At 41.6% G+C, this 13,177-nt stretch overlaps 1 protein-coding gene across 1 annotated transcript in view; it reads left to right on the plus strand.

Moving 5' to 3' along the window:
• Hao (Hydroxyacid oxidase) overlaps nucleotides 1-12,859 on the plus strand; it is a 29,477-nt gene extending 16,618 nt beyond the window's left edge. Inside the window, exons 5-9 of the mRNA XM_083130505.1 lie at nucleotides 1,814-1,945; nucleotides 4,006-4,138; nucleotides 8,127-8,243; nucleotides 9,692-9,803; nucleotides 12,728-12,859. Of these exons, the coding sequence (XP_082986631.1) occupies nucleotides 1,814-1,945; nucleotides 4,006-4,138; nucleotides 8,127-8,243; nucleotides 9,692-9,803; nucleotides 12,728-12,798 (565 nt within the window). The 3' untranslated portion in view covers nucleotides 12,799-12,859. The remainder of the gene's footprint in view (nucleotides 1-1,813; nucleotides 1,946-4,005; nucleotides 4,139-8,126; nucleotides 8,244-9,691; nucleotides 9,804-12,727) is intronic.
• The last annotated feature ends 318 nt before the right edge of the window (nucleotides 12,860-13,177 follow it).

Genomic DNA, 13,177 nt, shown 5'->3' on the forward strand with positions numbered 1-13,177 from the left:
TGTGTAGGGAAAGTATCAGCAGTAACGTGCAAGTAGCAGGTGCTGTACTCCGCCATGACTTGTTTTTGCGTCAATGAGAGATTGTACATCGGTGCACAACAGTGGGGATTTTGCTAATTAAGAGAGAGGTAAGTAGCAATCTTGTTACAATTTAGACACTAGTAAGTATTGTACTTTGAAATTATGGTAATGGTTTGTTTGAAGATACATGTGGTTTTATTGTATAAACAATAAGACTCCACGAGTAAAATGCCCCAAGTAGAACCCCTCAATGAACGCCTAACATTACAACTGTAATTGAAGCAAAGGGTCGTTACTCGTTAGTAAAGTCCTTTTACATATTGTTTCAGATGTTCAAGGGAAAAGGCAATTCAGGTGGGAGAAGGTGGGATGGCCAAGAAATGGATAGGGCGATTGATGCAGTTAGGATATTGGTAGTCTATATTCTATTACTTTTGTACATCTATATTCTTAATGCAAGCTCAATAAATGTAATTCATTTACTACATATCATATATTTACATTTCTTTGTGTATTTTCCAATTTTTGGAACTTGTTAAAAGAGGGGTCCGACTTTGGCCACTTTTTCTCCCTTGTTACTTTTCGTCCCTTTTTACAGAAATGCTTACTGGCAAAGCATCATGCTCTTTAAGGTGGATTAAGTTACTCAAAACGTTAGCAAACATATCAAAGAACCCATTTTATTAAATTTCTAATAGAAATAATATGCCATAATGACACCAGGGATGAAAAACAAAACGGGGGTCCTACTTCAGTCACTTTCCTCTACTAATAAAACATTACTAATATTTTAAAAATGCCCATGACCTCTGATGACATATAATTAAATTAAATTAAGTGTAAATTTCGATGAGACTGAACAAGAACGTCACCACCATTACACAGCAAATTGTTGACTGACTAATCGTTAAAATAGCTGCAAGAAGTTGAAATTCGCAGTAAATTCTCACATTACACCAGCCTTGCCAGCAGGACTGAATTTTGATTAGGAGGGGGGTTCATTCCTTATCAGTAGCCGCCATCTAAAGACAAAAAGGTGCTAGTGGGTCGTAGGAGCCCTGGAGATGAATTTTTCAGTATATTACAACTTAATATACAATATGATAAATACTGCTAAGGAACTAAAATTAATTACCACTACGCTATTTAAATTATATATTTCCGAACCCTCCCCCTGACCACGTGTCTGCTGCTTCCCGATCTACACGTACCCATTGTTGAGTTTCAATGAGTATAATTTTACTATATATAACTAATTAGCAGTTATCAAAACTGACCTTATTTAAATTCGTTTATTATTTTGACTAAAAAGAAGACTGAATCAGTGTTTATTATTATATTACGAAGTAAACAGAAAAAGTACGTTCTACGTTAAACTAAAGAGAATGAAAGAAAAGCATAGTGAACATGGTTGCCAAATTTCTTAGCTATTGTCCAAACGCTCTACCAGGTTACTAAAATTTTCGAGGGGATGTTTCTATTTTCGGAGGGGATTTCCCCCCCGGGTCACCCCTGAATATTATATTTGAGAATATATGACGTATGGTTTCTTTTTATAACTATAACCTTTTAAAATATTTTTGATTTACTAAGTGATTTCTCTGAAGCTTTCTGCCAGAAGAATAAAACCCAGGTAGAATATTCGAAGTTTTATTTAGCTATTGATGGAGGCTAATTAAGTTAAAGGAATGGTCTGTACAGAAGTTACACTTCTTTACGAACTTCTTCCGATCTCATTCCAAGATAGACAACTCTAGCATATCGTTGAGTTGATAGTTTTTTCTCTCCGCAGAATGGCTAATTTCGAAGACGATACAGCGGCCACCCGCATCAACCGATCTAAAGGCGGATCAGGCATCAATGAATATGTGAACGAGCTGTTTGATCAGTCGCTTACGTGGGAGGACATCAACTGGCTAAAGAGGTAAGATAATAGTTTTGGAATATTTCTTTGTTTCTCTATAACGCCGACAAACATTCACAGCACATCAAGATGAACAACTTTTCTTGATAACGCTGGCTCTACTTAGGCCTAGTTTAGATCACTCGAAAGACATTTTTATCCTATATATACAGAGGTTGATTCATTTATATTGAGCCGAATTCGAATGTGCCATCTACCTAGGAAATGCAGTGTTTCCATCACCGGTTGTGTTCGATCTGCAGACCACCACTATTGACTATTGCTCGGCATCGGAGTTTCCATTGCAGGAGACTGCGTTGCAGCTGGACCATGGGTATTGCATCCCACTCCTCGTTAGAGGCTTTCCAAAGGCGGAGACGGTGCGGACTCGGCGATGGGACAGGTGCCACTTGAGTAGTCCGAAAGCACAATAGTCCATTGCGTTGGCATCTGGACTCTTGACAGGGATGTCAGAGAAGGGAATTGCAGAAATTCCATTTTTTCTGTTCCACTTCCACCGATCACCCACTAGATGACGTTCAGTTCCTTTTTTGCTCAGCCACATGACATGGTTTCAGGGCATGCACACTGCTCTTGCGAACGACCTTGAGGCGTAAATCCTTGTGAATGGCGTGGTTGATTGTCGCCTGCGATGTGCGGCATTTGCTGGCCATCGCACGCTGTGTGGAGGATTTTAGGAGGTCGGCATACTCCGAACAATATGCAATAGCGGCGGGGACTTCTTCACGGGAAGCCGGTTTCTAGCTGCTCGCGTCGGTGTGGTGGGCCCAGGACTCTGTGCCGCATATTTCCGCACATTTCTACGATGCGCGACGCCATGAACTTGCCGTCGGAAAGGGCAACAAAGTACCCCTCCCAGAATCTGTTGTGTTTCGCCGGTATAAAACTATGTTCGACCACACTGCTCTACTGCATGACTAACGAGATACTGTTGCTTGCCTCGGGGCAATCTCACGGCGATGCGTTGCGCATGTGCAGTACAAGTCTCACATTGAATTAGGCTCAATATAACTGAATCAACCTCTGTACAGGATGGACCTTTTAAGTTGATAATGCAAAATATCTGACAAACGAAGCGTCTTGCAAAGAAATGTTACAAATAAAAATTAATTGACTTTAAGGAGAAGCGAATGTCGTTATCTATGTTTTAGTAGAGGAAACTTTTTCAAGGTCATTTGAAGGTCACACAATATTTTTTAAAGAGAAACGTAATATTTTCTTGTTATTCCTATTCCTCGTACGAAAATAAACAACTTTTCTAGAAACTATTTTTCTATTGAGGCCAGTGTTTTATAGATATTTGACAATTAAAAAGTGATAACAGAAATTCATTTTTCATGAGCATCGAAATTATTGTTCCAAGAACGAAAGCAATTAAGTATGCAATATTATCAACTTTGTTCAAAAGTAATTATTACAAATGTTCAACTTGTAATAGAAAGTTTTTCCAATGTAAGACTTGTTTGGATCTCAAATGATTGCTTGATGGGTACATGACAAAAATTCAAATACTACACAAATTCACAAGAACAATATACTTAATCACGAAAGCAAAACACATCACTAAAGTTCCTGCTGAAAACGGCCACGATGCGGGACCACCAATTTACTGCAATGACCACTTTGTAATCAAATTGTACAATTTAAATTTCTTAATTGATTCCTAAATTTATTTAAAGGAAACAATGAGGCGAATATATTATTTCCGTAGGTTTAAGTATTAAGAATATAACAATGGAAGACCCAGTTCAGTAATCATTATAAATGTGAATTGTCTAATCTAACAATTGTTTCGGGATAGTCTAGGACCTACTCAGAAAATAAAATGTTTGAAATATTTTTTATTTAATAAATTTGCTTTTAGTAGGTCAAAATAAGTTAGTGTTCCAATTTTGAAGATTTCTCCCCTAATCTCATCATATTTGCTACATATTCCTTATGGGATTATAGTAGCTATTTGCATGTGGATATATAATAGGACAGTAAGCAAGAAGAAAAACATCCTATAACTGCGATTTTGCCAGGCACAAACTGAATTTTCGTTTTGTTTTTGTTTCCAGCATAACCAAGCTCCCGCTGGTCTTGAAGGGTGTCCTAACGGCGGAAGATGCAGTGCGAGGAGTGGAGTTGGGTGTTGCCGCCATTTTGGTGTCCAATCATGGAGCACGGCAGGTGGACACCGTTCCTGCTCCGGTGAGATCATTAGGATCAAATGTCTGCCTCTCGTTTCGGTTATTTTGTTTTTATTCATGTGGCAACATTGCTTTTCTTGTATGTACACCGAAGTTCGAAGATACCTAGGTGCACATTACAGTTGACTGGTTGGTTTTGTTCTATTGGTAGTGTAGTATCACAGATTAACTTATCTGTGGTAGTATTTAAAAAGTTTCTAGTAGGGAGGAATTCTAACGCCAGCGTGAGAAATATTCCACAATAAACACACAGACGCATATGTGCTATGTGACACATACACACAGGCACGTATCCAGGAATTCCTTTCGGGGGGGGCTCAACACCAATTTTTAAGGGGTATAGTAAGAACCTCACAATTGTATATATAAGACCAGTGGTGGCAATTGGGTTCCAAAACGGGGGGGGGGGGGGGCAGAGGATGGTGTAAGGAAAGTTTACTTTCTCTTGGTAGACAAGGCTTAACATAGAAAGGCCATAATGTTGAGGCAATAAAATGGGGAGCAACTATCCCTTAAATCGTCGCCACTGTAAGGCTGTCATTTTATTAATGAGAACGTGAAATCGGAACATTTTTTACCACTCAACTCCTCTGTTTCCATGCATTAACATTGTGTGCCGGAACCATGTCAGTATACGTGTGTTTGTCCATTTCTTCTCATCAGGCAATAAAAACATCTATGGTGTCTTTGAGTGTTTTTACGAAGCTGTTACACATGCACGGGATGGACAATCCACTCGGCAACGCGAGATTCAAATTGTGGGCTGCGAACTGGACGCAGACAGCTCTCTGATTCGAGCCTGAACACCACTAACGTGTCTTGTACTCCCATGTTTGCAGCTCTTATAAAAGTCGATACCTACAAAATTGTTTAGATTAAGGCCTTAGCACTCACAAGTGTTCAAAAATGCCTCTCACAGCTTCCGCTGTCTTGTCATATATCGGCACGAAATAAAGGAAGTCTTCTCGAATACGGCTGGATCACGAAACAATTAATGCACAGTGAAAACCCTTCCGTTCCCAACACATCTAATGTTTCGTCTCCCCGTATGATCAAATGCTTACTCATTTATCTGCAGTGACATGCCCAAGGGAGGGTTGGTGAGGTCATAACCCCATTTGACCCAGTATTCCTTTTTTTTTTTTAAAAAAAAAAAAGAGGAACGTCAAAGACAGGAAAAAAAATAGCAAAATCAGGACTGACCACCAAAAATAGTATGCGTAACCCCTTTCCCTTCCGAAAATCCTGAGCACGCCTCTTTTTATCTCGGACACATTTTTCAAAATCAACTCACCACAAGTTTCTAGCATTCCGTATTGGAGATTGAAGTAAGATGCGTTCTTCCTGCAGGTTTGGATATGATCCTTTAGGGTGCTGTCGTCTGCCTGCTTTCACACCTAACTTTAACAAGGCCCTAATTTTCCATCCTTGTGACTTGGATTTTCAAGACTTAGGAAGGTTTCAGACCGAAGGGACACGCGATACAACAGAAACGTTTCACACCGTAGCGACACAAATGGCCGCACAAACCTAATCTTCAGGCGACACGGTGTGAAATCTCCCTTATTAGGCCACTGTCATTGTCACCTCGAAGTAGTAGCTCTTGTTGACCACAGAAAAAAGTTCTCAACCGGTGGGAATGCTCCTCAGTTTTCTTCTCTCTCCTATATTTTCTGTGCTTGTTCACTATACAGGCAACACCTTACGATTTGATATACACAGAACATGTACTATGTAGACATTTTAACGAAAAATCGGTTGAAGTCGAGGATGGCTAGGTGGCTCAGTTGGTAGAGCCCTGATTTGGGTCCTGGTAGAGCCTGCAATTTCCGCCTAAAATGTCTACATATGCAACATCTTCTTGCTTTCTCTTCTCGACATTCATAAAATTTTCGGCTGTCCCTTTGTATAGTGGTTAAGTGTTTGAGTGTGGGTCGAACCCAGTTGGCTTAAACAAAAGTATTTTTTTAGACCATGAAATTCTCGGACTGCATATACGAAATTTAGTTCTGGCAAAACTAAATCATCACTCAAAACTTTGATTTTCAGTTGATGTATGCAGTTTATATTTGTTTTAATAAACCACTCCAATATCCGGTACTGCTGAAATATTCACTTTAGAGAGAGAGAGAGAGAGAGAGAGAGAGAGAGAGAGAGATAAAGAGAGAGAGAGATCTTGATCTCTTCGACCCTCGACTCGAACTAGCACTACATTGAACCCCCGGAAGTTCTACTGTCGCCAATGTCTTCATTTTCGAATCACTATATCTTATAAAGCAACCAGAGGACGCTGACTGATCACTACTCGACTGTATGAATTGTCACACTTACCTCTGAAATCTCATTAACCGATTATTTGTAGAGATGAACCGAAAAATTGAATCCGCGTATTTATATCTTCATTATATTCTAGAACGTTCCACAGATAAAACGATTCGTTAATATTGCCAGTAGTTGACTCCTTCTCTCATTCAAGAACGTACTCTCTCCCGCCTTCCAGAGATTATAAATTACAACAAATCGTCCTACGTGTGGCGCTACCTTTGTTGTGCAGCTTCCAAATGCTGACAAGTCTCTACATAGTGCTCAAGTGCGCTGCGACAACACCGAAAGCGCAAGAAAAGTTTACGTGCAATATTATCAACAACAGAGTTATAGAACTTTCTCTGTCTTGCCTCGATAATTGTCTATCTCCTTAAATCATCGTCACATTATTCAAAAAGCCAAAAACATAATTTTATCTAGTGAAAAAGAAAAAAAATTCCTGGGGGGGCTCGAGCCACCTCAAGCCCGCCTTGGATACGTGCTATTAACAATAACAGGGTTATAGAACATTCTCCGTCTTGTCTTGATAATTATTTCTCCCAAATTATCATAACATTATTCAAGAAGCCAAAATCCTAATTTTATCTAGCGTAAACAGAAACATTTCCTGAAGGGGGCTCGAGCCTCCTGATTCCCACCTTGGATACGTGCTATTGACAATAGTAGGTTATAGAACACTCTCCGTCTTGTCTCGATAATTATTTCTCTCAGATTTATAAATTTATTATCTTCACATTATTCAAGACGCCAAAAACCTAATTTTACCTAGAGTAAATTTCCTGGGGGGGGGGGCTTGAGCCACCTCATCCCCACCTTGGATACGTGCTATTAACAGTAACAGGGGTATAAAACATTCTCAGCCTTGCCTCGATAATTATTTCTCTCCTTAAATTATTTTCACATTATTCAAGAAGCCAAAAACCTAATTTTATCTAACGTAAACTGAAAAATTTCCTGGGAAGAAGGTCGAGCCCCCTGTGCCCCGTCTTGGATACGTGCTATTGTCAATAACAGGGTTACGGAACATTCTCCGTCTTGCCTCGATAATTATTTCTCTCCTTAAATTATTGTCACATTATTTTATTTTACACCACAAGAAACAAAAAACCTCATTTTATCTAGTGTAAACCTAAAACTTTCGGGGGGGGCTCGAGCCCCCTAAGCCCCCCCTCTGGATACGTGCCTGCATACACACACACGCACATAAATATTAACCCACAATCTAAGATTGTATTAGTAGCTCTGTAAACAAAATTCTGAAAATTTCAATATCAGTGTTTGAGCCTATGAAATGTGTCTTGAAGTGGCTTTAAAAGTTCTTGGTGTCAATTGGAATGTGTTCTGAATGATTATTTTTTTTCAAATAACGTAGACCGACGTAACACGAGCAGTAACATTCACTATCTCTTTGTGGCGTTCTTTTCGGAGATCATCTGAGGAAATTATACAATTTTATATGGCTTTACTTTTAGCCTCTTGTAGCAATTCCAATCATCTTAGTGGTCAAGCCCTCTCGAGTCACTACTTGCGCAGAGGCCTTGATTTTCGTTCGCTTGCTCCACAGACTCCTGGAACGCAGTATCGTTGTGATAGTTGCGTGTTGCGCTGCCTTGTTTTCCAACTGGCGCACTGTGCAAGTATGATAATTTCCATTGTATTTTCAGATCGAGGTTCTTCCCGAGATTGTGGAGGCTGTTGGAGATAAGTGTGAGGTGTACCTCGACGGAGGAGTGAGGCAAGGGACGGATGTTTTCAAGGCTTTAGCCCTGGGAGCCAAGATGGTAAGGAATTAGCACTTTAGTAATAACTTATAAAGATTCCAATTTTCATTCCTCTTATTCCTTGTTTTTCTTCTTCATTGAGATTCACGGAAAGTACCGAAAGGAAGAAGCCGTTAGCGTCAAACACACTAAGTGTGATTTCAAGTAGTTAAGAACATTACTAACAGCATGAAGCATGCCACACACAAGAAGGGACCCTAGTGTTCTCCTGTACCTCCTTCACAGGTGTTCGGACCCAAGGGAGGATGCCATCACACTGCAGCATTGTTATAGAGCGTCCACAAACAGAAGGCCAGAAGCCATCGCGCATCTTCTCCTCCATCCGCTCATCTCGGGTTAGCACAGCGCACTACGATGCCCAGGGGTCCCGGGTTCGGATCCCGGCCTTGGCATGGGTGTTCTTTGTGAGTGTCCCTTCATCAATTTCATCATACCGTCATTGATCCTCATCTTCGCGATTAGCCAAAAGTGGCAGAAAAGTCAAGTAAAATAAACCATATCAATCAATCGACCGTTCAGCTCAGACCACGAGGAAGCCTGCCCCATTCTACCTCTCTCCTCCACGCGCGAGTACGATCCACAAGACGCACGCTTCCGCGCAGGTTCTTTTCTTTGTAGATCTCCACTCAAAACGGCGGAGAGCTTTAGCGGCTGCATTGCTATTATTGATTGATTGATTGAGTTTGGTGTTTTAAGTCCACTTTATGCACAGTAAGTCTAATTGGGACTGGACCTACAGTTTAAAGTGGGATCCGAACCACTATGTGCCTCCACCGGGTATCGAACCTGGGACCCATTCATTACAAGGCGACGACGCTACCACTGCGCCATCGGGGAGGTTCGCATTGCTCTTGCTATTGCCTGGGGTTGAAGGGTTGGTTGGAAATTGTACTTGGTTTGGAAAGTTACTGTGTGGCTTTATTCAACCCGGGGTGTGTGATTGCACTCATGACTAATATGTACGTCCTCTCCCAGCGCTTTCTACTGAGACGTTAGCGGATTGGAGTAAAGAGTGGATGATCGCTACCCGGAAGCAGTGGATGAAAGGGATATTGTGATTGTTGGTATGGGCGGCGATAGCGAAGTCAAGGTTTGGGTGGAGAAGCGGTGGTTGTTGATCATGAGGTTAAGGGCTGTGGATCTTTCCCGGTAAATACCACCACAGATGATGCAGTGAGGACATATGTAGATGATGTGAGGTGTATTTGCCCTTCTGGATCTCCTCCCTTTGTTGCAAATTATGAATGGAAGAAATGCATGATATGTCAAGCACAATAAAAACGTGATTTCAGGAAGAACATGTAAGCAGCAACTCCTTCCTCTATACTGAAACCATTGATCTTTCCTCATCCTTGAAGACTACCTAATCGACAACAGTGGCACTGCTTGAAAGTTAGACCTACAGGTTTATTGCTGGTTTATTAAGTACTTCAATTCTTGTGTTTCAGGTTTTCGTTGGACGTCCTGCGCTGTGGGGGCTGGCTCACAGCGGGGAGAATGGGGCTAGGAGGGTCCTAGAGATCCTACGAAACGAACTGGACAACACGATGGCCCTGTCTGGTAAGTTGTGTAAGCAGGATGTTGTTTGAGTTTTTGTTTTTAAGTCCACTTCAGGCACAGTGGGATCCGAACCACTCTGCAATGTACCTCCACCGGGTATAGAAGTCTTGGTTACAAGGCAACGCTACCACTACGCTATTGGGAAGGCCCAGGATGGTGTTAAAGCAGGAAACAACCTGTCGGACCTCTGTAGGTCATTCATGAACAGTAAATAACAATTGTGGGAGTGTACGAGATCCATGAAACTCGGTACTGTGTCAGATAAACACTTCGGGAAATTATTTTCCTGCTTTTCGGGATTCCAAACTGGGAAGTTCTAAACGATCGTGTTTGAAAGTGAGTAATTCTCGATGTTTTCTGCAATTCCACAAATACAAAAACGAACACTTGAAATAGTTGAAGATTAGGCACACACACAGGAGATGTACTGTACTACGCATGTAGAAATTTTCAGCAAAAAAATGCAGGCTCGACCAGGACTCTGGCATACGGTGTCATTGCTCTACCACTGAACTACCGAGCCGGCCTGGCCTTGGCTAAATTTTCGCTATCGCTTTTTTACCTGCATGAATCGTCTCTGCCAGTACCACCGCAATGGATCTGTTGCCGCAACTTCCTCGTTTCATAAGCTCTCCAAAAAGATACAAATGTTGTCAACTGTCACACGGGTTGGGGGAAAAAATCTGAATAAAAAGCAAAGAGCAAAGCAAGTAGCGGATTTTCGTTTATTTTCATTTACGTGAGTATTCGGGAATCTGCGGGGAATATTCGGGGACACAACCCAGGCACACTCTTTCGCTCAATTGCGTAATCAGTTACCTTCAACCATTGGGAGTTTGGACGTCGCGTTGTTAACTAAACGCTCTCAACAGCTTCCGTGCCAAATGGCTGCGTTCGAAAATGCAGAATACGCGGATATCGTGTATTGTTACGGGTTTTGTGACGGTGACGCCGCTGCAGCACGAAGAGACTACCACAAGCGTTTCCCTAACCGCAGTTTATCTGACGTGAGCGTGTTTGGTACGACATATCGGCGCATTCGAGAAACGGGATCGGTTCAACGACGCCAAGGCGATGCTGGCAGACCTCGAGTTCGTGATCCTGTCGAAGAGGAGGAAATCTTGCAGTGTTTTCGAGCAGACGGCAATACTTCAACAAGAGCTGTGGCGAGACGACTTGGCTTGACTCAATGGAAAGTCTGGTTCACTGTGCATACAGCACGACTGTATCCATACCATTATATGCCAGTGCAGTTACTAAATACCGACGCTGAAGACCCCCACCATCTGACAAGAATTTTGTGGACGGACGAATCCAAATTCGACCGCGATGATATTACGAATTTTCATAATGCGCCTTTTTGGGCCCTTATGGATCATAACCCAATAAAATCGAAAGCAACGGCTCAGCAGAGAAAATTCTCACTAAATGTGTGGATGGGAATCATCCACAATCATGTGATCGAGCCATTTTTATGCCACAAGACCTAAACGGCATTACCTACGAAAACTTCCTAAAGGAAGAATTGACGACGCTGCTGGAGGATGTGCCGCTCGCCACAAGAAGGGGTATGATTTATAGTGTTGCCCACGAGACGAGACTTTGGCCTGTCTCGTCTCGTGGAGTCTCGTGGAAATGGTGTCTCGTCTGGAAAATATTCGTTTGTCTTATGACACATGGTCAATCCCGTCTCGTCTCGAATTTTTAAAAGCCTGTCCCGTCTCGTCCCGTGGGCAACACTAATGATTTACCAACATGATGGCTGCTCAGCCCACTATTTCCGGGGTGTGCGACAGTGACTGGACGACAATTATCCCATGCGAAGGATTGGTCTAGGCGGGCCGACCCCCTGGCCGGAGAGGAGTCCGGATTTGACCCCATGAGAATTTTACATTTGGGGTCACATGAAAGTGTTAGTCTACAGCTATCCTTGAATCTACAGTACACCAGCGGACTCTCAAGAAGAGCTGAGAGAGAGAATTGTGGCAGCCGCCCAATACATAAGAGACAAAGTGTCAACGCGACTAACTGTGTCTGAAGTAGGCCGTAGGCTGTGCGCTTGCATACGTAACCGGGGGAGGAAATTTGAACAGGATTTGTAGTTTTTGTAACAGTTAATTCTGACACCCTGGAATCATGAGAATGGTAAATAACATTATTACTTCACTCATTTTCGTTCATTTATTTCTCAAAACCGACAATTTTTTTTTCACTTTAGAAAGAGGTCTAGAACGCCCCTTCTCCGCTTTTTATTCATATTTTATTTCCCCAACCCGTGTGGCAGTTGACAACATTTGTATCTTTTTGGAGAGCTTATGAAACTAGGAAGTTTTTTCCATAATTTTTGCGCTCAGTGTGTTGCCATTTTTTTGAGTCATCCTCTTAGATTTAAACGATAGTTTCCAAATTTGTTCATGACGTGTGATCTAATGACTGTTTCTTTCTGTGGGTATGGGAATACGGGGCATGATTTTTTCCCCAGTAGTCACTCATTCGTCAGCTGTTGGCAACGTGTCAATTAAGTGCCCAGGGTGGAGTAGTTTTTTTTTCATAATTAGTAGTTTTTGGTCGCAAGTCGGAATATGTCACGAAAATCTACAAACTGCAATAACTCGAAACCCATTGATTTCCGACCCCCGGTGCATAGGGTCAAATTTGTTGCAAATGTGCTCTAGTATTACCCCTTTCCAGGAATAGGTCGAATTACAAATCACCCTGTATATTTACAGCATTTCAATCTCATTTCCTCCCATTTTGTAGCCCTTTTCAAAGCATTTTCCCCCAGTGAAGTCATTTTGTAGATGGAAACCCAGGCTGTATCCTCCCCCATAAATCCTGACGTGGTGTATTCAGACTAGACTTAACACCAGTGTGGTATGAACTGATGAAGTGTTGTTTCTATGATTGCATATTTTACATTGCAGGCTGTTCCTCCATCAGAGATATCAAACGGGAAATGGTGGTTTCATCGCAACGCTATTACAGCAAGTTGTAATCCTGTAAATGTAATATCTATCTGTAAAGTAGCATTATTGGAATAAATAACATACATCAACTTTATGAGTTCTTACAATAGCACAGGATTTTTTGATTTGGGAGGGTATACAGTTCAACCTCCACATAGGCGTAACTTGGTGGGAGAAGGGGTGCACTTGCCCCCCCCCTCCCAAAAAATTCAGGTTTGGTAAAGTTTACAAGTTAAGGATACTTTTGTTAACATCCTAAGACCTGAGCAGCTAAGTAATAAATAGTAACATTTGTAATTTCGCAAATGTAACAGATATTTAGGAAATAATTCTGGGCACTATTTTTATGGGATGAAAAATTTTTCGACTCTTCCACCCCCCCGCCCCAAAGTTAGCCTCAAGTTCATA

The sequence above is a fragment of the Lepisma saccharinum genome, chromosome 10 (genome assembly GCF_977018435.1).
Source record: "Lepisma saccharinum chromosome 10, izLepSacc3.1, whole genome shotgun sequence".
Classification (NCBI taxonomy): domain Eukaryota; kingdom Metazoa; phylum Arthropoda; class Insecta; order Zygentoma; family Lepismatidae; genus Lepisma; species Lepisma saccharinum.